At 58.0% G+C, this 24320-nt stretch overlaps 2 protein-coding genes across 3 annotated transcripts; one reads left to right on the forward strand and one right to left on the reverse strand.

Moving 5' to 3' along the window:
• Window positions 1-195: 195 nt before the first annotated feature.
• MYL9 (myosin light chain 9) lies at window positions 196-9717 on the reverse strand. Of its 2 annotated transcripts, none has more exons than XM_072878943.1 (5): window positions 9583-9717; window positions 8456-8529; window positions 2481-2684; window positions 1141-1302; window positions 196-917 (listed from the first exon to the last, which is right to left on the reverse strand). In XM_072878943.1, exons 3-5 carry the CDS (start codon window positions 2662-2664, stop codon window positions 745-747), a joined length of 519 nt encoding a protein of 172 aa, XP_072735044.1. In that variant the 5' UTR covers window positions 2665-2684; window positions 8456-8529; window positions 9583-9717; the 3' UTR covers window positions 196-744. The 2 variants fall into 2 exon arrangements, with proteins under 2 accessions (XP_072735044.1, XP_072735045.1); XM_072878944.1 differs by lacking the exon at window positions 9583-9717 and adding an exon at window positions 8870-8946.
• A 5502-nt stretch (window positions 9718-15219) lies between these two features.
• RAB5IF (RAB5 interacting factor) lies at window positions 15220-22627 on the forward strand. The gene is made up of 4 exons (XM_072879258.1): window positions 15220-15469; window positions 17964-18067; window positions 20080-20209; window positions 20859-22627. Exons 1-4 carry the CDS (start codon window positions 15341-15343, stop codon window positions 20898-20900), a joined length of 405 nt encoding a protein of 134 aa, XP_072735359.1. The 5' UTR covers window positions 15220-15340; the 3' UTR covers window positions 20901-22627.
• Window positions 22628-24320: the final 1693 nt, after the last annotated feature.

The raw sequence follows: 24320 nt of genomic DNA on the forward strand, positions 1-24320 counted from the left end.
GCTCAAGCTGCTTTTACACGGGTTGGGAGCAATTTGGCTTTGAAAACAGGCTGCCCCACTGCAAGGGGCCCCGGCTGGTAACAGCAGCGAGGTGGGGAGACGTGGTGCCCAAACCAGCTCCCCAAACCCTCCAGGCAGGCGGGCAGTGCGGCATGGCACGGCACCGGTCCACGAGGGAGCCACACACAGCACGTCTCCATATCACACCCATTGGGTTTTATACACCGCTTCGGCTTCCCGAATCCCTCAGATCACAGGCTTTAAAGCCATAAAACAGCCAGGGAGGAGGAAACAACGTGGGTTTTCTTTCATGAAGGAAGGGAGTGTGGAGGAGAGGGGAGAGATGCTTTCTCTCTGTGCTACGGCCCTGAGACGGGGATCGCTCGGGATCGAGCCAGCCAAAAATCCCTGCAGGCCAGCGCTCACCTGGGATGCTCACCCCAGCCCCAGGGACCAGCGGCACGGTGGCTTTGAGGGGGTCAACGGCTGCTTGGTCCCAGCTGGGGGTCCCAGCGGGGCTGAGCCTGTGGATGGGAGAGGCAATGGGAGGGGAGGCCTGGGGCTGATGGGTGGGCACACAGCAGCACAGTGATGGGAGCGCTTCCCCTTCAAGCGTGACCCGATGCGGGGTGCTGGTCCTGGGAGGTGTTTCCCATGGGGGGAGCCTGCTGTGGGGCAGCAACGGGGGCCGAGGGGCAGGGGGCGTGCGCAGGAGGAGGCAGAGGGGGTGAGTGGCCCCGGGCTCTAATCGTCCTTGTCCTTGGCCCCATGCTTCAGGATGCGGGTGAACTCCACGTAGTTGAAGTTGCCCTTCTTGTCGATGGGCGCCTCCCGGTACATCTCATCCACCTCCTCATCGGTGAACCTGTCTCCCATGGTGGTCAGCAGCTCACGCAGATGGTCCTCATGAATGAAGCCTGCAGGGATGGCAGGGGGTGGCATTAGCAGGGGACACTGTGGGAGGGCTGAGTGGCAGGACCTTCCCCACCTCTCCCGAAGACACGCCTGCCCAGCTCTCCCACTCCGGAGCTGCCTGGGGACTGTCCGCAAGGATTTGGCCCCAGCCCTCGTCCTGGCTGCATGCCTGAGGGGCAAAGCGCCCAGGCAGGCAGCGTGGGGCTGCGCAGGCAGTGCCCGTACCTGACGCCTCCTCGTCGAAGCAGGCGAAGGCGTTGCGGATGACGTCCTCTGGGTCGGTGCCGTTCAGCTTCTCCCCAAACATGGTGAGGAACATGGTGAAGTTGATGGGCCCCGGCGCCTCGCTCATCATGCCCTCCAGGTACTCGTCAGTGGGGTTCTTCCCTGCCGGACCCAGGTAGGGGTGTGGGTGCAGGGCCCTGTTCCCCCCCGAGCACCCATCCCCATGCACCCAGCCCGTGCACCCAGCCGGCTGGTTTTTTTTTTCCATAACAAATGAATTTGCTGGCACGTGTTCACCCACCCCACAAACAAGGGAAGGGGGCTTCCGCAGTGCCCGGTGCTCCCCCCTTGGCATCTCTCCCCATGCTTTAATCCGTGCCGGAGGCCACCTGGAATCAAGCTCTGCCAGGCTTAGCCTCGAGGGAGATGCAGGAATTCATCTGGGGGTTACTGGGAACTAAACCCACGGCTTTTCCCTGTTCCCCTGGCAGCTGACACCCAGCACCACCTGAGGAGAGGGGCAGCAATGTCCCCACACGAGCCTCGTGCTGCTGACGTCCCTAGCACTGCTCCTGCCATGGATGTACCAGGGATTGTTTAACCTCCTCTGCTGAGGTCCGTGTGCCCCCAACGCCCGGCCCCTCTCTGCTCCCAGAGCTATGGCTCATGGGGAGGAGGGAGGTCCCTCCCATGGCCAGGCAGGACCTCCAGAACAGGTTTGGCTGCCAGGTCAATCATTGACAGACCTCCCAAAGCGCGGTGGAGGTACCGCAGGGAGCAGGAGGTGGGAGCTGTGGCCTGCAGCGAAAGAGAACGGGCTCTGGGTGGGGAGCATGGCCAGACCTGCAAGTCTCAACCGGTGGAGGTATCATGCCGGTGCAGGGACTGGCCTCTTTCTGTCACCCAGGCTGAGAGCAATGGGAGGGCTTTGTCCCGCAGGAGATGACCCCAGGCGATATTCGGGGGTGAGGCTACTCATCAATGGCTGCGGCTGGTGGTTGCTCCTAGGGCAGAGCTTCTCCACCCCAAGGGCCTCTTCCCTTCTAGTGAGCGTGGCCGTAAGAGCAACACACCAAGCTGCTGCCCTTGAGTGCCTCCACAAACGCACCTTCTACGGTCAACTGGTGCCAGCAGAGAAATCCCCCCTCCCAGATTTTGCAGCCAGCATCGGGCTGGCCCAAAGCAGGAGGGCTGTGCCACAACGGCATCCCACCAAAGCCAGTCTTCAACGCTGGGTGTGAGGCACTAGGTCACCCAGCAGCTCTCCCCACTTGCTGAGGAGGCGTTGAGGGCAGAGGGGCCGAGGGACACGTGGAGGCACGAGGGAAGGACCTCCTCACCGAGGGAAGCCAGCATGTCGTGCAGATCCTCCTTGTCAATGAAGCCATCGCGGTTCTGGTCGATCATGTTGAAGGCTTCCTTGAACTCCTGGATCTGCGACTGGTCAAACATGGCGAAGACATTGGAGGTGGCGCGCTGGGGGCGCTTCTTGGTGGTCTTGGCTTTGGCACGTTTGCTGGACATCTTGGCAGCTGGGGTGGTACCTAGGGGCAGGGCAGCAGGCAGGAACATCAGGAGGGCTGGAGACAGGCAGAGCCCGGGTGGCCAGAGCAGAGGCAGGGGCATACAACTCCCGGCACCTCCAGTCCCGTGCCTCAGTTTCCCTGGCTGTCATACAGTTGCCAACAGTGAAGTAAGGCAGTTGCAGGGCCGGAGACGGGGACAGGTGAGGCTCAGGCTCTAACGAGTCCCCTGGGAAGTCACAAGAGCAGCGCTCACTGGCACCCCTTCCCCAGGGCCGTCCCCACGGGCTGCAGGCAGGGCTCCCGGCCTGCACCCTCGGCCCCCAAACCCGCTTGCCGCCTGTCCCCTCTGCGTCCCAGGCACAGGGAGAGAGGCCAAGCCCAGCACCCAGCACCCAGCATCCCCCCGCTGCCGTCAGTCCCGGGGCGGCCCTGGGGCCGGCTGCCTCGGCGTTTTGGGCAGAGCTTAGCCGCGCGCCCAGGCCTCCCCTCCTCTGGCAGGGCTCTCCCCAGCCCTCCCCAGCCCCGCGCCCGGGCCGTGGGTCTCCCTGGCGTCCTCCACCTCGCCGCGCCGGAGCGGCCCGCAGCCCCGTCCCCGGGAGGCGGGCTGGCGCGGCACCCAGCGCCCAGCGGGAAGGGGTTATCTGCTCCGGGCACATTCCTCACATACCACCGCCTCCCCTCCCCCTCCATCCTGCCTCCATCCAGCCCACCTCCCGCCACCGCCGGGCCGAAGGCCGCCCGCCGCCGCCCTCCCCTCCCCGCCGCCGAGCCCGGGCGCGCCCCGCGCCCCGCGCCCCGCCCGGGGAGCCCACGGGAAGGGCCCCGAAGCGGAGGGGAGAGAGGGCCGGTGGGTCTCTGGGGGGCTGCAGAGCCCCTGCGGGGCAGGGGGAGAGCGGCCAAGCACGGTCGGGCCCGCGGGGTGCCGAGGACCGGTGCTGCTGTTACAGGTAATGAACGCCAGGAGAAGGGCACAGCCCGGGGGCAGCAGTGGGATGGACAGACCTCTGGGGCCACAGCTGGGGCAATGTGTGTCCCATGGGGCATGGCAAAGGGACCGTGCGGACCCCAAACACCACCGAGGCAGGAAAGCCTGGTCTTTCAAAGGGGGGGTCCTGCCCCCAGCCCGTGCTGGCGAGCGCCTCGCAGCGCCGGGCTGGAGCAGGGAGCCCGTTCCCACACCGAGATGGTACCCGAGCTCCTTCACAGCCTCCGAGCAGGGGTTTGGTGATGTCCCTCCACGCTGCCAGGCTGAGGGATGCAGTCAGTATCTAAGACACCCTGCGCCAAGGCTGCTGGGGACCCGAACGGGATCTGTATGGGGTGCTCAGCACCCCCAGCAACCACCAATGTCTCCTGAGGGGAGGATGCTCAGACCTCTCTCAGTCGAATCCTGCCACGCGTAACTCGGCAAGATGCCAGCAAAGACCAGCCTGGCAGAGGGACGGAGTCGGCTGCCAGCTCAGCACGGCCCTGCGAGAAAGCCCGGGGCGAGGTCAGCCCGAGGGAGGGACGCTGCTCAGAGCCCTCATGTTTCCACCACAGCCATTTCTCCCTCACACGCAGCCCCATGCCTCAGTTTCCCCATCTGAGTCAGCGTCTGGCATGGGGAGCGGCTGAGGGGGCAATGTTAAATTAATGGATTATGAAGGAATTCCATGGGGGAAGAGCAGAGTATTAATACTCCGCTCTGCTGTGTGCCCCGTGCCATGCTGGGCAGCCGGGCTGCCTGGGTTCCTGCCTTCTCTGGCAGGGGACACGGAGCAGTTAAGGAGCCACATGATGTTGCATGAAGCAGCACAAAGCAACACCACCAGCAAGCTGCGTGCCAGCAACCATGCCCGGCTGGTCTGGCCACCCTGGGTGTGCTGCTCCACGATGCGCTTCCCAGCTGGGTCCTTAATGCTGATGCACCCAGGGGGACCGCAGGGCCTTGGGGAGCATCCCTCCCAGCGGGACCCCAGCGCTGGCACGGACTAGGGCAGAGCAAACAGCCTTCTCCTGCACCCGCACAGCTCCTGCCAGCCCTCCCCAGACTGTACCTGCTTTCCAGCTCTTTCCCTCCCCTCCTGCTATCCCTCTTTCAAGGGGTTGCAGAGGTGGGGGCTGGAGCGGCCACCACCCTGGTCCCCATCCTGTTGCAGTCCCCAGGCTCCCCTAGGCTGGGGAGGACATCCTGGGGGCTGCGGTAAGTGCCACATCCCAGCTATGGTGTCAGTGCTGGCAGGGCTGCCCAGCACCACGGTGCCCAGCCAAGCTCAGAGGGGGCTGTGGACTCTCCCCCCACCCCAACACCCACTCCCATCCCACTGTGGGAGCAGTGCACCAAGCCAGAGAGCCTGGCAGCAGCTGCCAAGCCCAAGCTGGGCCCTTCACCTGCAGGAAACATGCTCCATGTCCCTCGGGAGACAGTCCCCCCTTTGTCCCCCATGAGCCCCAGTGGCTGGAGGCACTGGGATGGAAACCGCGCTGCCCTCAGTGGCCTCCCTTGTGCTGCCCTGAGCTGCCCTGGCTGGCACCCAGTGCCTAACAGCAGTCATCAAATCACCCTGCCATCCCCCAAATGCTTGGTTCTTTCCCAGTGCCCACCAGGAAAGAGACATTTGTCACCAGCCAGCTGAGGAGAGCAGCAGGACTGGAGAGCCCAGCCATGCCCACGGCTGGGTGGGCAGGAGATCTCACCCCTCGCAGCCCATCGCTTGCCCGCTGCTTCCTCCAGCACTGCTGCACCGTAAAGCTCTTTGCAACAGGACAGCCTCTTTCTGCGTGCCCTGCCAGACACCAGCGTGCGCTGCCGGCCTGTAACCATCCCCCAGGCAGTGGCCTGGGGAAGCTCAGCTGACCACAACTTTGCTGTGCTGGGCCAGAGCCAGCAATAAAAGCTCTGCCACTGGCCCATGGCACTGGGCTCAGCTTTCAAAACACGCTGAATTATTAGCAGAATTATTAGCAGAAGACTAGAGAAATAAGCAGGAGTTTTGCTCTCACCACATGAATTAATACTATCCAAATATTTACCCTGCCCCGGCTGTGACCAGTAGCAGAAGCGTGGCTTGGCACCCTCTCCAGAGAGATGGTTCTCGTTAGGGGGATTAAGTGCGATTTTGACAGCACATGGTTTTGCTGTTTGATCCAAAATATGCCCTGGAAAGATGCTTGGTCTCAAGGTCCAGCTCGGTCTGGTCATCTCCTAATCATTCTATTTCTGCTGCTAGCAGACCTCCCTGGGCTGGCTGGGACCTCGGAAGAGACTTTTTTGGGTCAGTGCGGGGAAGGTGCCTCTTGCATGAGACAGAACTGATTTGCAGCGAGGCCTGATTTGACAGAGTCGATCCATGCTCTGCACAAGGGCTCAATGGTCACCCTCCCTTGGTCTTCAAGCCCATGCTTTCTGGGATTCCCGAACCCCCGCTAGCTAGACTGTTTCAGGGAATGCCCGGCCATGATGCCCTGCATGCTGGGGTGGACTCGGCTGAGCCAATCGGTGCAGCCACCAAACCTCCGGCTTCCTCCTCAGCAAGAAGGAAACCCACAGAGACTGGTCCTGCTCCTGCCACCCCCTACCACCTCCTTGCCACCCCATCCCAGCGCTGCTCCAGCCCAGGAGCTGCTGATCTCAGGCAGCAGAGCCAAGGAGGTTAGTGCTGGGGAGAGAGCCCAGCCAGCCTGGCATGAAAGGGATGCGCCGATCTGATCACCACACTCGCCCCGTCACCGGCTGCCCTTATTCCCCTGCCCTTCTGCCACCACTCCTGCCAAGACGATCTCCCTGCCTCCTGCACCACTGGGCTTGCGCCTTCCCCACCCGAGAGTCAGACCCAAGGGGCCATGAGTCTGGCTTAAAAAGTTTGTAAGTTAGTAAAGAAAACAGTTTCGTTTTAAAGAGAAAGAGCAAAGACCCACAGTTACCAGAAAAATAAACCGCCATGTGTTTCCTCCTTGGTAAAAACCAAATGAGCAACTCCATCCTGGTGCTGCTTCCTGACCATGCTGGGGAGGGTGGGATAAGCCAAGGGGACATCACAGTGCTGCCAGGGCAGGCGGGCCCTGTCCCATCCCCATCCTCCTCCCTCCTGCCAGCTTTCACCCTTCCCTACCCGGCATCTTCTCCTCTGCTGCTCCAGCTCACTATCCCAGCTGAAAAATAAAACAGCGGGACGCTGGTGCTGGGCCAGCGGGCTGAGCGGGCTTGTGGCAGGTCTGGCTGGCATGAAGGAAGGGTGCCCGGGCAGGGAGGGGACGGGGCAGCTCCCCTTGCAGTGGAGCCGGGGTGTTCCCATGTATTCGGAAGCTACAATCAACCGGGATGTGCTGCTAAGGGTTTCCCAAGGGTGGCTCCTCCAAAGCTGGCCATGCAACTGCCGGAGCCACCCCTCAAAGTGCTGAGGAGGCTCCGGCACAGCGTGGGGCTGCCCTGCGGTCTCCAGCACAGCCAGAGAGGGACATCATCTCCTGCTTGCAGCAAGCTCCTCTCCACCACGAGATCCCGGCAGCGAGATGCATGATGTGCGTCTGCTGGACGCTTTTGGTCAGGGTAGGGAAAGAGCGATTCAAACAGCCTGGACTGTCCCAGAGGACACCCCTGCAGGGTGAGCGATGGCCCCTTGGAGGGACTGTGGTTAAATCTCTGCCCAATGGCTCTTCCCAAAATTAGTTGCTAGTACCAACGAGCCACAACACAGCTGTGTTTACTAACGGGCAAGCACTGGCCCTCCACGACGGGTGGCCAGCCACCCCTCGACACATTACAGCACTGCAGGGGGTGTGGTCCAGCACGAGGGCCAGCGCGGGTGATGCCTTGCACCATCCCACACTGGCACAGGAGACTGCAGGGAAGCGCTGCAGCCAGGGCATCCTGCCACCCGTAAAGCTTTGCCATCTGCCGGGCACCTCTCCCAGCACCAGGACTGCCCAGGAGCGGACATCCCACCTCTGGAGTCAGTGGGACACACGGATCAGGTTGTCATACGCTGGAGGAGTGAGCAGGGAGCAGCTCATCTTCCCTGCCTAATTTGTCGTTAAACCGTCCCTTTTCTCCAGCACAGCCTTGCTCAGGGTGCCCTTGGGATGTGGCAGTGCTCAGCTCCATCCCTGCCGCCGAGGGGTGCTGGTGCCGGGGGAGCCGCGCTGCCGGCCAGAGGCATCGGTGCTGCGGGAAGAGCTCCCCATCCCGCTCAGCTCTGCAAGAACGGAGGCAGGCTGCCGTTCTGCTCCTGGTTTGGCCTTATTAGAGATGGATGTGGGAAAGGGAGTTTGGAGGCGAGGGGAAAGCAGAACTCGAGCCCTGGGCTGTGTCCCCAGACCAGCCGCAGCCACCAGCACTGAAGCCGGCGAGCAGGTTTCATGTGCGGATGAGAAGGAGCAGGGCAGCATCACGGAGCCAGAGCTCAGCATGCAGAGACCCCTGGGAGGGAGAGTTCCTGCCAGCCCTCCCTCAGCTCCCGCCGCACACCGGGGACCCGGCCGGGCCCACGCGCAGCTGTGGGGCTCGGCTGCAAGTTTGCAGACAGTTTCTGGGCTAGCTCCTTCCCACCAGCTTTAGGGGACCAGGACCTCACCGTGCCCATGTGGCACACACAAACCCTTCCAAAGTGCAACTTTTGGGGCCACCACGAGAAGACCATGCACAGGCATCATCACCACGCAAAAGACCCGTCACCCAGCACCTTTCTGATGCCCAGGGAGGCTGGGAAACGGGACCATGGGGCAGAAGGTCCTAATGGCATCGGGCCACCAGCATAATATGCCCTGGACTGGGTTTGATATTTTCCCAGGAGAATTAAGGGGCTCACCTTGGCAGGGGAATCTGGCCGCAGCGCCTCAGAGGGGGAGGTGACCACAAACTCCTCCTACAGCTGCACAGAGCCTGCCAGTGACGAGAGGAAAAACATTCAAGTGACTGAAGAAACCCAACCATCTTTGGTCAGTGGCGGTGGTTGTTGACACTTGGGAATGTTCCGCTCCAAAGAATGCTGCTTCGGCCGCCGCCTTCTCCTACACATCCATGTTTTAGAGCCTCCCTGGCTTTTATCACAGTCATAACATTTTCTACCAAAAGGGCATGCAGGGAGGGAAGCCAAGAGGACCTCAAGGTTTCATGGGCAAGGCTAAACAAAACACAACGTTCCTCTGTGCTTAAGACTGAGGGAAATGAGCTAAATAAAGCTTTTCTGCCTTACAACAGTTTATTGCCTGAAGTTGCTCACAGGTCACTGGGGAGATCTCCGGAGCATCGCGCGTGCATCTGGATCTTGGCTCTGACCATCAGCAAAAAGACTTGGGGGAAAAGCAGATGTTCCAGACGGGAACAGCTCTTGCAAGCCAGGAGGCGGGTGAAGCCACGGGCGGTAGGATCTGCTCTTGCAGCGCTGCCATCCCGGGGAAGCCGGGGTGTCCCGGCTCCAAGTCATTGCGGACAGTTACCGAGAGCTTTGCTCAAGACCGATCCGCACCTCCCCTAGCTGGGACACCCCTGCCGGGCCCCGGACAGAGGCTCTCCCCGCCTGCCCGGGCACGGGGCTGCCCGGCAGGGACGCACCGGGCGTCGCCCGCTCCCCGGGGCTGACCCCAGCCCCAGCTCCCCAGCAGCGGGGGGGGCGGGGGGGGGCCGGGGGCTGCTCCCTCCCGCTCTCCCCGGGGCAGCCGCCCCCTCCCGCCCTGCCGCTTCCCCTCCGAGCCGCCCCCGGCTCCATCCCGCCCGCTCCGCCGGGGCTGCCCCGGCTCCATCCGTCCCACCCCACCGCGGCTGCCCCGGCTCCATCCCGCCCGCTCCACCCCACCCCATCCCGGACGGGCCCTCCCGCCCCGCCGGGGCTGCCCCGCTCCCTCCCGTGCCGGCCGCTCCCCGCGGCCGCTCGGCTCCCGTCCCGTCCGGCGGAGCGGGGAGCGGCGGGGCCGGGACCCGGCGGAGCCGCCTCACCTGGACCGGAGCGGGGGAGCCGCGGAGCCGCCGGCGCTGCTCTGCCGGGGCCCGGCCCGCGGCGCGGCCCTAGGGGCGGGCGGGCAGCGGGGCCGCGGGGCGGTGCCGCCCGCCCCGGCCCGGCCCGGCCCGGCTCGGCCCATACAAGGCAGAAGAATGTGGCGGGGCCGGGGCCGCGGGGCCGGGGCGGCGGGACGGCGCTCCCGGCCTTATATAGACGAAAGGGCGGCGGGAGCGGCCCACGCGTGTCGCTTTCCCGCGGGAGATGGGCAGCTCGGGGCGGCGGCGCGGGCGGCTGGGAACCGGCGTCCCCGTGGGCGTCCCTGCGCCTCCCAGCCTGGTGACACGGGGGGACGCCGTGCTCTGTGGAGCCGTGGGCACCCACGGAGGACACCAGCCAGGGGCCCACGGGTGGCGGTTCACCCCGGGCTTCCTGGAGCAGCTCTGGCTGCGGCAGCGCGGCCGAGGCAGGTCCCTGCCAGCAGGCACGGGGCTGCCTGTGGACTCCACTTGGGTTACGTGGAGAGGCCCTGAGGGCACCCGAAGGCTGCACCGAGACCGGCTGAAAGCCTCTGTTATGGTCCGCCGGGACCACCCTGCAAAGGGAACGGTGGCCAGAAGGACCCGCCAGTGAGCCCTGCCTCTGCCCCGGGCTGCGAGCCCCCAGAAGGACCCGGTTAAACAGCCCTCGGAGGTCCTCTGAAAAGTGGCCTGGACTGGAGAAGCCGGGGGCTCGCCCCACTCCCAAGCTGGGGTCTGGAGCCCGGAGGCGCGGGGACGAGGAGCTCCTGCCCTTCACCTGAGGCAGGACAGGCACGCGTCCTGGGACACCTCTCCACGGCAGCAGGTCTTGCTCACCGTTCCTTCCCATCAGCAACCCTGCGCCGCATCCCAGTCCTGCAGTCACCAAGAGGAGCTCCTGGTCCTGTGGGCTCCCCCTCGGGAGGGTGATGCCCCCCCCAGACATCATCCTGGGGGGGGATTTGTCTTTGGTTTGCAGGACCCCACGACTCTGGGGCCAGAATTCACCCTGCAGAGGAGCAGGCAAGTGGGAGAGGGAGACACCAGGAGCGTTTCTGAGAGGGATTCACCCAACCCTGGAGCAGGCAGCCAGAGCAGGGCTGCTCTGCCTGGGCACTGCCAGCAGCTCCGTCACTGCCCATGGAGAGGTGGGAGCTCGAGGACGAGGACCATACGCTGCCATCACCCCTGGGCACTTCCCAGCATGGCAGAGCCATGCCAAAGGGACAGCGTGGGGCACATGGGCTGCACTCACAGCAGCTCAGGTGAAGAGCAGAAATGAGCAGTGACACAAATTCAGAGTGCACCCTCAGCAAGTTTGCAGATGACACCAAGCTGAGTGGTGCAGTTGACACGCCAGAAGGACGGGATGTCATCCAGAGGGACCTGGGCAAGCTGGAGAAGGGGACCTGTGTGAACCTCATGAGGTTCAACAAGGCCAAGTGCAGGGTCCTACACCTGGGTCGGGGCAATCCTCAGTTTCAATACAGGCTGGGGGATGATGTGATCGAGGGCAGCCCTGCGGAAAAGGACTTGAGGGTACTGATGGACGAAAAGCTGGCCATGAGCCAACAATGTGCGCTCGCAGCCCAGGAGGCCAACTGGGCTGCATCAAAAGCAGCGTGGCCAGCAGGTCGAGGGAGGGGATTCTGCCCCTCTGCTCGGCTCTGGTGAGATCCCCCCGGGGTACTGCGTCCAGCTCTGGAGCCCTCAGCACAAGAAGGGCATGGAGCTGTTGGAGCGGGTCCAGAGGAGGGCCAGGAAGATGATGCGAGGGCTGGAGCACCTCTCCTACGAGGACAGGCTGAGAGAGCTGGGGTTGTTCAGCCTGGAGAAGAGAAGGCTGCGGGGAGACCTTATAGCAGCCTGCCAGTATTTCAAGGGGGCCTATAGGAAAGACGGGGACAGACTTTTTAGCAAGGCCTGTTGTGACAGGACAAGGAGTAATGGCTTTAAACTAAGGGAGGGCAGATTTAGACTGGATTTAAGAAAGAAATTTTTTACAATGAGGGTGGTAAGGCACTGGCCCAGGTTGCCCAGAGAGGTGGCGGAGACCGCATCCCTGGAAACATTCAAGGTCAGGTTGGACGGGGCTCTGAGCAACCTGATGTAGTTGAAGATGTCCCTGCTCTTGCAGGGGGGTTGGACCAGATGACCTGTAGAGGTCCCTTCCAACCCAAACCGTTCTGTGATTCTATGATTCTATGAAATTAATCTTCAGCTGCCATTCTCCTGTGGGGCATCACTACAAACAACAGTTAAAAAGCCAAAAAAACCCTGTTTCATCACTGATGCAAAAGCAATGGCCAAGCCCTGCCCAGGGTACGGATTTTGCTCCCGCTGGCTCAGAAGACCAGTGACCTGCTCTGCCAACAGCCTGCCAGACTTGGGGACATCCTAACCATGTCCCCATGCTGCTTGGATGAAATCTGCCAGGGCACTGCCTCCCCTGGGGAGCGGGGCAGCCACGGAGGTCATTCAGCCTTCGCTGGAGGCAGGTGTCCTGCCTGTGTCCCCTCCGAAGGACAGGCTGTGCCGGGGAGGAATCGGGAGCTGGCCAAATGCGGAGATGGGGTGGGAAACGCCACCGAGTGCCGTGCCGGGCAGAGGCGAGCCAGGGAGAGTGCAGAGCCTTTGCCGTGCCCATGATCTGGCCAGGGGGTCCCAAGAAGGTTTGCCTTTTTAATAAAAATACACGGAAAGAGAAAAAAGAAAGAAAAGAAGAACAAATCCCAGGAGTCAGACAGCCCGAGCTGCCACCCCGTAGCTGGTCCCAGGTTTTTCTGTGCTGGAGGAAAGGCCCGGCCTCAGCGGTGGCCAGGTGGTCCCTGGGAGCCTGGCAGGAGGCAGGACTCCCCTCCAGCCCCTCTGGGGTGCTTGCTGTCCCTCACCGAGTCCCGGTTCCTCGCCACTGGGCACGTCAAGCCGGGCCCCAAGGGGGGAACTGGAGAAGAGGGGCAGTATGGACGTGGCAGCTCCTCACACGCTTTGCAGCCTCTGAAGCTGCGTGCACATAAGGGGCTGCTGCTGGGCCACCTCGTGCGGCCCTCGGGCTCTCCCTGGAGCCCCATCCAGCCCTTCCCACCTTCCCCTGCCTGCGCCCAGGGCTCCCCATGTAATCCTTCTCCCCTCCTTCCAGGCGCCTGCCAACACGCATCCCTTACTGGGGGCCTGTTTGTACCCCCGTGACATCCTCTGGCACCTCTCCTGCCTCCTCCCTGTTCTTTCAAGCCCCAATTTAATTTGCTTTTCTCTCTGGGCAGTGGATCAGTCAATGGAGATGGAGTAAAACAAGCCAGTTTTTTTTCTTAGCACTTGAATTTTAAGACCAGTTCCCTGATCCAGGTGTCTCATCACCGTGCAAGCGCTTCCACCCTTGCAAAGTGGCCTGGGGCAGGAGCACAGAGCTGGGGACAGCGAGACTGCTCACGTGCCTAGGACACAGCCTGAAGCCCTGGAAGAGATCAGCCCTGGGGTCCCACAGCTGTCACCTCCCCCTGCACTCAGTGACCGTGTCCATCACAGAGTGGAGGGCGCGGAGCAGAAGGGGGGCTGCCATGCCCCGAGCTCCTGAGGAGCACCCCGGGAGCGAGGCTGGAGCCGGGGCATGTGAGACCTGGCCCCTCAGCGAAAGGCCCTGTCATGGTGGGGGTGTCAGAGGCAAAGGTCCTGCTGGAGATACAGCAATGGCCCCCCCACTGCGTGTCCCCTTCCTGCTAATGCAACATGGGGCCATTGACTTGGACCAGCCTTTGGCTTGTGGCAAATGCCCAAGGGGTTGGACATGTGCTCAGGGGTCTGATAGCTGGAGCAGGGCAAGACACTTTTGAAGTCCAAAAGTATCTTGCATAATCTGTATTTAAATTACATGGCCTCGGCTGGAAGCGATCGGAGGTCTGGGATGAGGACTCATCCGCCTGCTGCCCTCTGTGATAACCGCACACAGCTCAGGTAGGTCCAGTCTGCCCCTGAAGGTTCCCAGGTCCTGCTGAAATCAACAGCAAGGTGGCTGCTACCGAAGTATTTCGCGCTGCGAACAGAGAGCAGTCAGGCTCCTGAGATGCTCAGCACGTCACGCGTTTGCTAGTTTGTGCCACAGAAATGCAGGACCTCGGGCCTGGGCTTTGTTAATGGGGAAATGAAACAGCGAACCTCATCGTGTGTCAGCACCAGTGGGGATGTGCGCGGGCAAGCGAGGAAGGAATGGCTCCATGCGAGGTATCTTTGCAGGACTCGGGCCTGCAAAGGTTCATTGCAACATCAAGGTCTTCCAGCAAGGCCTTGAGTGGCCCCAGCACCGCTGAGCTGCACTGCTCAACACGCTGCCCACCAGAAGGAGGTACCGAGACCACAGCCACGCATACACAGGAAATTCGATCATTTGTTGTCACAAACCCGGGCCCTCCTCTGCCCACCCGCCCCCACCAGCGCAGCCCGAGGAGGGCAATAGTGAATCAGTCCCAACCGAACGCTCTGCCCACCCCATGCTGAAGAAGTAATTCCCAACATGTTTTTTCACGAGGAATGCAACCGTTTTAAGTTGAATACCATTGCTCTTGTAAGGCAAGAATATAAAAAATAGTCAAACCTTTAGGACTCCACATGTGATTATTTTGTTTGCATACACTTCCAAGAGCGTAATTTCTGCAGGCAGCATATGTTTGGCTGCTGTAACGTCTGCTCGAATAAACAGAGATAACAAGCTGTAGCGCCCTGCACAACCGTGTTTTATTTTAAAGGCCATCCTGCTCCAAACGCCCCCGTCCTGCAGCCCGTCTCCAGGAAGGAACTACGGAGAGCCTCAAGAGCGTGGCTAGGCATCTCGAGCAGACAGCGTAGCACGATGGAGACATGCGGTCAAAACGCCCAGCGCGGAGGGGACGCTGTCCCCAGGGAACCCTGGATCGCCGCGTGGCGGCTGTGTCTGCGCGGCTCAGCGCGACGCCTTGCCGCGTGTGCGTGTGCTGGTCCGAAGGGCTGTCTGCTCCCCCGCCCAACGTGCAAGGACAACACGGGGGCTGTTGTCCTGCCCTGCTGTTGAGGAGCGGCCCTGCGAGGCCTCCCCCTTCCCCTTCCCCATCCCCTCCCCTCCCCTTCCCCTTCCCTATCCCCTTCCCCGGCGTGTCCCCGGGAGCGGCGCCTCCAGGCAGCGGTGCCCGAGGCGGCCGCTGCCGACACGGGCCTGTTTCGCCTCACGGCCCCCGCCAGCCCAGGCGCTGCCCTCACGCCGGACACGGCCCCGGCTGGGCCACACGCCCCCTCCGCCCGGGCCCAGCGGCCGGCCGGGCCCCGGCCCAGCGCTGCCCATGGCGGAGGGAGCCCGGCCGGGGTCCGCCCCGCACAGCGGGGCTCCCTCCTCGGCCCCCCCCGGCCGCGGCCCCCCTCCGTGAGCAGAGCAGCGGCGGGGCCGGGGCTCGCGGGGCTGCGGAGGCGGCGGGGGCCGGGGGGGCGGCGGGGGGAGGTGGGGCCCCCCTCCCTCCGCGAGCCCAGGCTCCGCCCCCCGCGCCGCCCCCCGCGCCGCCCCCCGCGCCCAGCGAGCGCCGCGCTTCAGCCTGGCCCCTCTCCCCTGCCGTAGGGGGCGCGGCGCTCGCCTTTGTCATGTGTGACGGGAGACGCCGCCGCGATTGGCGGAGCGGGGGCGCGGGCGGGTGACGGTGCGCGGCGGCCGCTTCCGGGCCGGCTGCGGGGCCCGGGCCGGAGCCGGAGCGGGGCGGACGGACGGACGGACGGACGGACGATGAGCGGCGCGCGGCGCAGGGAGGAGCCGCCGCACGCGCAGCAGCACGCGGTGGCCAACGGCGGCGCGGCCGGGCGCGGCTCCGTGTGGGGCAAGGCGCTGCGCAGCGACTCCGCCTGGCACGACAAGGTGGGGCCGCGGCGGGCCCGGGGTGCCCGGGGGTCTGCCGTGAGCTGCGGGCGCGGGGGGGGGCGGGGGTGTCTCCGCCGTCAGCCTCCGCCCCGCTGGCGGGCCGGTGGCAGCGCGGGGAGGGGGCTGCTCTCGCCTGGCGGTACCGGGGCCGGGCGCTGGTGCCCGTGCCCCGGCCGGAGCGGCCGCGACCTGCCCGCCCGGCCCCGGGCCCTCACCCGCTTGTCGCCCGGCCCGGGCTTCGGGCTTTGTGGCGGGGGGAGGCTCCGCTGGAAGGGGGCAGCAGCGGCCTGCCGCCGCGGGCCGGGCTCGGGGCTCGGCAGCGCTGGGCAGAGCCGGAGCTGCTGCGGGGAGGGGCGCGTTTGAGGGCGGGCTGAGGCCGCAGCAGGCGCGGCAGCGCCCGGCGCGGCGGGCTGTGGAGCTACGTGCGGGGCTGCGGGGAGGTGCGGGAGAGCCTCTCCGCGGACGCCGGGCGGGCGTCTTCCGAGTTGGTTGAAGGCCCTTTCGCAGGAGAGGCGGGGGCCTCGCCGTGCGGCAGCCTGCGTGCGTTTCCCCCGCTCTCGCCCATCGGGCGGGCTGTGCCGGCTGGGTGCGCCGGGCTGCTGGCTCGGCAGCGCCCTGTGCTCGCAGCCCGCGGGTGAGGCTCGGGGTGTCGTCTGGCAGACGCCCCGGGTAAACACAGCGCTCCTGTTTAAATCCGGCTGTGCCTTCCACACCGGACAGCCGGTGCGCGGGGGGTTTGCGTCCTTTCTTACCCAGCTCGGCCTCCAAGCACTTCCTGAAGGCAGCGGTGGCGCGTCTGCCGTACCGTAGCCTACAGCAGACCTCGTTCTTCTCTGCTACTTGGGCATGGAGCCAAAGAAAACACAAGCTGCGTTTATATTAAGATACCTCAGTTAAATTTGGCTTTTGGAGGAAACTCTTCTAGGATTAAATAAAAATTTACTTTGTGTAATTAAAAGAAAACTAGAAATATAATCTACTTTAAGAAGTTGTGGGAAAATATATTTGCAAGTCCAGCTGACCTGTCAGGTCTGAAGGGAAAGGGCAGCAGCAAGAACAGGCTTGTCAGAGTTTCTCTGTTACAGTGTCACAGCGCGGGTGTGTTCTCAGGGAAGAGTAACATCGTGGTGGTGGTTTAGCCCTTTGCAGTCTGCCTTGCTGTTCCTAGCCTCGCCATCTCATGTGCAAAAAGAGATTTGGTTTCTCCAAAATTTCACGTGTGTGCTCAACTTGCATGTTTTGCTCGTGTTTGTCTGCAAACCTTCCAAGTGTGAGTGAAAACATGTCAGCCATAGACTTCCCAGTGTTTTTAGCGCTAGGGAAGCCTTTTTTCCTGTGCATATCTCCCGTGTGCTGTAATGCTCCTGGTCAATGCCTCTTCCTGCTGCTGCCCGCCAGCAGCACACCCACAAGGTGCTCTGAGCTCCTGCAGCGTCCCAGGTCCTGCCATATCCCTAGCGCAGCCTGGGCGCACGGCCGCGTGGACGGAGCGGGATGTCTGCTCCCCAGTTGGCTGGCTTTGCCTTTCAGCGTGGAGAAAGTGTGGACTCTGTCCTGCTTTTCCTTGGGGGACAGACGTGAATCTGTGTGGCTTTTTTCTTACCAGTTGCTGTTGCTCACAGAGCTGGTGGGGCGCCCCTGTACTCGACCTCATCCCCCTCTGACAAATTGGGGAGGGATGTCAGAGTTAGCGAGGGGAGCAATGGCAGGCTGTGCCAATGTTTTGATGCAAGAGGATATGAACTGAAGGCTAAAATGACTGAGAAGTGTAGTGACTGAGAGAAACAACCATCTCTGACATGGATTCTAGTCTTCCACATGGAGCCAAACAACTTTGCACATTCTACAGTAAAATCACGAAGGCTGTTGGTGTTTGGGGGTATGCTGGGGCAATCCCATCTTTGGGGAGGCTAGAAAAAAGATGCAAGCAGAAGTGAATTTTATTTAAAGCATGAGTCAGCATTGTCCAGCTGCAATACTTACAGTTGCATCGGCCCTATGGACGAACAGGAATGACCACTTCACTGCTGCGCTGAAAGAATTGCAGATGCACTCGTAGTGTGTGTGAGATTCGGTTTGTGGTTTGGAGGTGGCGTGAGTACTGGCTACTGGTAGCGCTTGTTTCTGGGTAGGGGAGGGCCTGGGGCACTGACAGTGGCTATAAGAGTCTTAAAGCATGAAAAATTCTTTAAACTTTTATTCCAGTGAATCTTTACAGAATTGAAGCTTTAGTAAACAAGGGGACTAGATACTTGTTTGCCTCTGCAGTTAGCCTATTGGAGGACAAAGGCGTGTATTTAATTCGGAAGCAGAGAAGTCCAGGGTGCGTGATGCCAGAAGCTGCTTTCATCTGCTTTGAGTACAATACCTTATCCTTTGAATGGAAAACTAAGTCTTCAGTGTCTTAAATTTTCACCTGTTAATTGTATGATGCTTTTAAAAAAGGAAACATAGTAAATGCCAAAATCTTTCTTGTGCTTTATCTCCTCAGGACGAGTTTTTAGATGTGATCTACTGGTTCCGGCAGATCATTGCAGTTATTTTGGGAATCATCTGGGGAGTAGTTCCACTGAAGGGATTCGTGGGAATAGCAGTGTAAGGTTTATTTCCTTTTCTGTCTCATGTACTTTCCCACATTTGGACTTTACTTGGTGTCTGGTTTAAAGTTGTGCTATAAACAATGGGCTGGCCAAATGCAGTCTCCGTCTGCAGTGCATCTTAAAGCCAGCATTGCATTCCAGACTGTTATTTGCCATGAAATTCATACAAATCATAACATGTCTTCATCAGCCTCTTTCTCTCTCCTCAGCCTGATTAATGCTTTTTTAAAGTATCATTTATTTTATTATTATTAAAGGGGGCAGGGGTAGAAGAAGGGAACGAGAGGTTCAATTGACTTGTGAAGTGGCCTGCTCCTGCATGTGTGAATAGGGGCTATGAGTACGGTGCCTAGCGTGGCCACCTAAGAAGTAAGGCCCATATTGGGGAAGGTGTGGTAGTCCTTCTCTGAGTCAGGAGCCCTCCTCAGAGAGGAGGTTCTGTTAGTAGACAAGAGGGGCAGCTTCTCTTTGAAAAAGAAAAGGTTTCTTCAAAACACCAAAGACTGTAGGTAACAAGCAGGCAAAGCGGCACCATTGGCAGTGCTCCTGCAGCGCTCCCAGCTTGCTGAAGTTGTTTTTTCAGCCATGGTGCAGGGGAAAGGCAGTGCCTAGAAGGGTATGTACGCGTTGGATCCTCACAGAGACATGGGATTCGGGTCACCTCCCAGCAGGTGTCCAGAGGCTGCAGTGAGCACTCTGAGGTATAAAATGAAAATTTGTTTGGCCCTGGCATGTGCCTGAAAGCCTCTGGAGGGACACGAGAGATGGGAAACACAGCCCTGCTCTCTGAACACCGGGTGTGGGAAGATGCTGTGTCTGCTCTGGGGAGTTTCTGTTTGCAAATGTCTCGGTCTAGTCAAGCTCACAACCTCACAGCTTTTCTTAGGCAAAAGTGACTTGTCATCTTGTCCCTCCTCCTGAGTGTCCTGGCTGTGGCAAGAAAGTGGAGGGAGTAGCAGCAAGTGTCTCTAAGGAAAAAAAAAAAAAAAGGGAAAAGGGGCTGTAAAGCAGTGATGCTCCAACAGGAGCTCGATAGCTACATGCAAACAGTTAAATCTCAAGTGCTTCCAGTAACAGGTGTGGAGTAGCTGAGAAGCATTGTTCTTTCTTAGTCATCCATTAATTCACAAGGCACCTTCAGGCACCTAAGCCAATTCCTGTGATAAATGTGTAATAAGAAATAAAAGTGATTTGGTATACAGTGGAAAGACTAAAAGCTTCTAGAACTGTGCGTGTGGTTTTTCTGTGGTATGCAGTCACACAGCTTCTCACAGCTTGCTGCCAGTCACTGAACTTGTGTGTATGTCTTCCCGTATTGCCCTTCCTACACAGGGTTCTTTCCAGGAAATGTACCTGTCGCTCACCTACGCTGAGGTGGTGTAAAGCCAAACGTGTCTAAGGACAAACAGGAGGTCACGTTTTTTCTCTCTATTGCAGGGTAACTGTTGGCACAGACTAGAGAGCGCTCAGAGTTGTCTCAAGTTGAACCCTAATGCTATGGCTCTGAGGGTGCTATTGAGTCTTCTCTGGCTCTTATCTCTAAGTTCACTGTGTTTGGTCATGGGACGTTAACAGGAATCTAGCACTGAGCATAGAGTCTAACAGTCTGCCCTCTTAGCAGCCTCAAAATCAAGTAGCACACACAAGGAAATTGGATTCTGTGTGGGAGCAGGACTGCTGTTGATCTGCAGGATAGGAAAACGTGCAGGGTTTGCAGATCTGCTGATACTTCCAGCTTTTGACTACTGTCTGTTGAGCCTTACTAGGAGTCGGTTGTGCCTTGTGAGGTGAACTTCATCCAGACCTAGCATGCTATGGGAAGCTGACCTGGAGGTGCTCTTTTAAGGAAGTGACTGAGCTGCCCGGGAAGTGTTGCAGGAACAGTGTTCCTCTTTGCTTCCTCTCTACCGCGGATGAAAGACATTTCATTGCTACGCAGCTGTACGGCATGTTGGATACCTGCACCCTGTATCACCGAAATGACAGTTCCTCATCTCTTTCTTCCAGATTCTGCCTGATCAATGCTGGTGTTCTGTACCTCTACTTCAGCAGCTTCCAGCAGATAGATGAGGAGGAGTATGGCGGGACGTGGGAGCTAACAAAAGAAGGATTCATGACGTCTTTTGCACTGTTTCTGGTAATGCCTCTTGCTTTCTTTAAGTTGATTAGTGAATTGTGTTGGTACACTTTCTGAGGGAAAAGACCTGGAAGAAAAGCAGGTGAGGTGGTGCACTGATAAAAGAGAGATGTGTTAACGTCATCTAATAAGTGGAGTTGATTGGGAAAGAAAATCCCAAAATCTGATGGCTACTGACTATGAAATACAGTATTAATGCCTGGGATTTCTCTGTAGGAAAGGATGTAGGAACAGGCAGCTATACTTCTGCATCTACCACTTAACTTTTATGTCTTCCCATCCTCTGTCCCAGATATCCTGGTGGAGTTTCATCTAGAGCTAATTACACCCAAACTGGTGTCTTTGTTTTTCCCTTACTGCCCTCCCCCAAGTCTCTGAATACGTTCAGCACTTGATTTGGTGGTGTTTCTGAATCCCTAGAGGGACTGTGGTGGGACTTTAATGTGGAGAGGCTAGTCACCCCAGAAGGCAAGCAAGTTGAATGCCACCGTTTGCGGCACGTGGTGATCCTAACATCTCTCTGAGACCATCTGACAGCTGGAATTCAGTCCCCAGTCCTCTATTGAGAGCAAGGCGTGAGGCTTGTTTTCTGTGCCTGAACCCTCTCCAGAGGCATCAAAATAACCTTCACTTCCTTTCCTTTCCACAGGTTGTTTGGATAATCTTCTATACTGCCATCCACTATGATTGACACGGTCTGCAGCTTTTGCCTGTTAAATCAGTCATCAGTAAATGGAGAAGGTTTTAATAAATCATAGTCTTTAGTGGACTGGTGGGAAGGCTGGGGAAGTCAAATCAACTCCCTTCTGTACCAGTGGTCTGATTAGCCTAGAAGAGCCCCAACTCTTCTGCTGGAGAAGTCCGTCTCCGTTTTATATACCCGTTAATTGTTGGAACTATTAAAAAGCCATTGGAATTTTTGGAAGTGGTTCAAGACTGTTCAAATTTGGAACTTTCTGTGACTCTAGCCAGTAACTCTATCAAACTCCTGTGTGCTGAAGGTTGAATCTGTTAATTTAATGTATGTGTGCCCTTCTGTTTGAAATCTGTCATTAAATCCTGACTTGTCTTCCACTGTTGTCCTTTAGACAGTTTTAAAAAAGCAGTTGTAGGGTACATGGGAGGAAGGCACTGCAGCATCCATATGAGTTGAGTGGCTGTCCTTAGTGTGTTTTTGTAGTAACCAGATCTGATTTGATTAAACAGACTGTGGTGTTACCATTTCTAATATTTTTTGTTTTACTTGTAAATCAGTTGTTGGCCAGAATTTTTAAATGGTCTTTGCCGAAGACAAATTTTTAAGCAATTTTGCTAGAAATAATTGTGATTCATTTGGTTAACGAAGGGGTATTCAGGAGGCTTAGAAACTCCACTGCATTCTGTTAGCCTGGCTACTAAGTTGCCATTGCATACCTCAGAGCTTAGTAGTCTTGAAGGACAGTCATTCTGGAGATACCCTTTTAAATGTTAAGCATTTAAATTCTTTTTTTTTTTTTAAGCTCTTGAATTCAACTGCTCCTTGTTAATAAATGCAGGAGACTAAGACACAATTGAGGCAGCTATTATCTTAAATGCAGAATTACTAACTTGCAAATCAGGCAAAGTACATAGCCTCTGGTTCGTGAGGTGCATTTTAAGAGTTGATCACTTCATAGTTCAGTTCCTCCCTAGTCATGCCCTTCTTGTGCATCAGTAGGGGAGTCTCTGCTTTAAGATATTTTTAAGGACGTGTCTGTCGGAAATAGTTCTTGGGAAACACGCACAGTCCTTGTTATTGTCAGAGCACCTTGTAGTCTTGTTGCCATGTGGTCCTAGCTTTTCTAAACAACAGCTCAGGCACCCAAAAAGAGTCCTGCCCTAAAGCTGCCTTATAGTGAGGAGTTGATAGTTTTAGTGTGCTCTTGCTGAAAGTCTGCATTGCTTCCTCGCTGATGGAAGTCCAGCAGCCTGGTTCTCACATGTGAGTATGCAAAGCCAGGGATCTAAATCTCTAAGTGCTGAGCTAGGGCTCCAGAATTGCCCCCCGGTGCAGGTCTCCATTCTTACCAGGGAAAATGCTGCCTATTCTTGTTGGAAAAAACACACCTGGCTATTTCAGGTCCTTGGGATGCCAAGGGAAGAGTGCAATAGCAGACAGCTTCTGCTACTTGTGAGTTGCCAATTTAAGTGATCTCAAATAAAAATTTCTATATTTTTCTCCTTCCCATCCCCAAACTTGCTCAGTCTTTTAGTCTGATACTTTCTTTTCCTCTTCTTTCAGCTGAAAGCATTAATTTCCCACAAGAATTGCATAGCCTGCTAGTTCTAGGTCACCCTTTCCTACTGGCATCTGTTTGCATCTTAGCTGCTCACAGCCATCAGTAAAATCATTGTATACTTGAAATGCTCTAATAAATGTTGCCTGGATAATCCACTGTGCAGCTTCTGTATCTGCTGGTCTTTGAAGTTTTGTAAAATGGTGGGAGTGTGGGATTCCTTTAAGAGTTTGATTTTTGGTAAATACCTAAGCCAACAGCTCTTGGGATTCTGAGGTCTCTTGTGCTGCAGGTTTGAGTCCTGCGCTTCCAGAAGGGTCCAGAAGCATTTGTAGTGGAAGTAGTAGCTAATGCTTAGATCGTGCTTTAACGGGTGATGAAGCAGGTTAAGCCAAGTATTGCCTCCATGTAAGCTGTTCTGCTCCTTCAGCAGCTGTCCCTGCCCTGTGACACGCAATCATGGCAGAGCTACTGCTGCGTTGCAGAGTGCCCAAGTCTGGTCCAGAGCAGGACTTCAAGGTCTGCTGTAAAATGTGCAGAGTGAGAGAGTGCAGAGATGGAGAGTTGCTTACCTGCCCCTCTGCTTTATTCCTTGCTTGCCTGCAGTCCCACCAGATGAGTTTCTTGGTCTTTGCAGTTCTCTACAGTTCTAGTGGCTGGAAGCTGAGGCAGAACCTGAGTTGAGGAGGATCCTCTGTTGCAGAGGATCATGACTATGTGGAAAAGACATTGGTCTCTAGATGTCCTCAAGTATCCTGGTAAATAAGTTAGTGATTGCAGTTGCTCAGCTGCAAGCTTTTAATCTCTTAAGTTTTCTGTTTTAAGGGGTGCCTCAATGGCTAGAAACAGGTATCCCCAGTGCTGATCACCAGGAGAACTAAAGCTATGGCATCTGCTCCTGAAGAAATGACGTTAATTTTAAGAAGCCCAAGGGGATGTGGCAGCCTGTAGAATGGAGCTGAGCATCTTACAATGATGAGCACTGTAAAAACAAGGGGTTTTTGCAGAGACTTGAGAGACTGATACAGGGGTGGTCTAGCAGAGAGCATGAAGTTGAGTGCTAGGAGGACAGAAGAGCAGCAGCTGACAGGAGTAGGGACTGCAGCGGGGGGGAACAGGGACTTGGGCAGCACCTCTGTCCTCAGCAGTTCTGGTATTGGCACAATGAGCATGCTTGCTCTGCACTCTCCTCTCCTTGAAGGGCAGGGGACTAAACCAATGGCTGGTGGGGGGTCTGTGCTACTGTGGAGCAGCGACTCAGGGAGAAAAAGGTCTTTCCTGTGCTGGAGAGCTGAGCTGTGGGAGCCACAGCTGCTGGGATATGGCTCCACCAGGAGGCTGCATCCTTATGGGGTCTACGTGGTGGTGCAGAGAAGAGGCTGTACTGTCTGCAGGCTCTGTGAAGCTCACTGCTAGCTGCAGACCTGGAGGAACATCACTTTGGCTTTCAGCAAAAAGAAGCCAGTCCCTGGCAGGAAAGAGAGTGAGATATTCCCTGGCCTAACCTTGTTGTGAGGAGAGAAGCAAGTGTGTGCTGGTGTGGAACTGGCAGAGAAATTTCTTGTCATCTTCCTTAGGCTTCAAGCATAATATCTGTTAAAACTTTAATGCAGGTTATTTTTGGTGTTAAAGGGAAAAATGGTGTGGGTGCAAAGATATGCTAACAGGTGTTGAGGTGGCTGTGTGGCTGGGCATCTTGTGCCTTGGCAACACCAGTTGTCAGACCCCAGCTAAAACAGCTGCTGCCCGCCACAGGGTAGCTCTGCAGCGGTGATGGCTGAGCTCTGCAGCACGATGTAAATTTGTTACCTGTAGTTTTGGTCCAGCAAGGGAATGTTGCTGATGTTACTTGTCTT

This window comes from Ciconia boyciana, chromosome 14, assembly GCF_034638445.1.
Source record: "Ciconia boyciana chromosome 14, ASM3463844v1, whole genome shotgun sequence".
NCBI lineage: Eukaryota > Metazoa > Chordata > Aves > Ciconiiformes > Ciconiidae > Ciconia > Ciconia boyciana.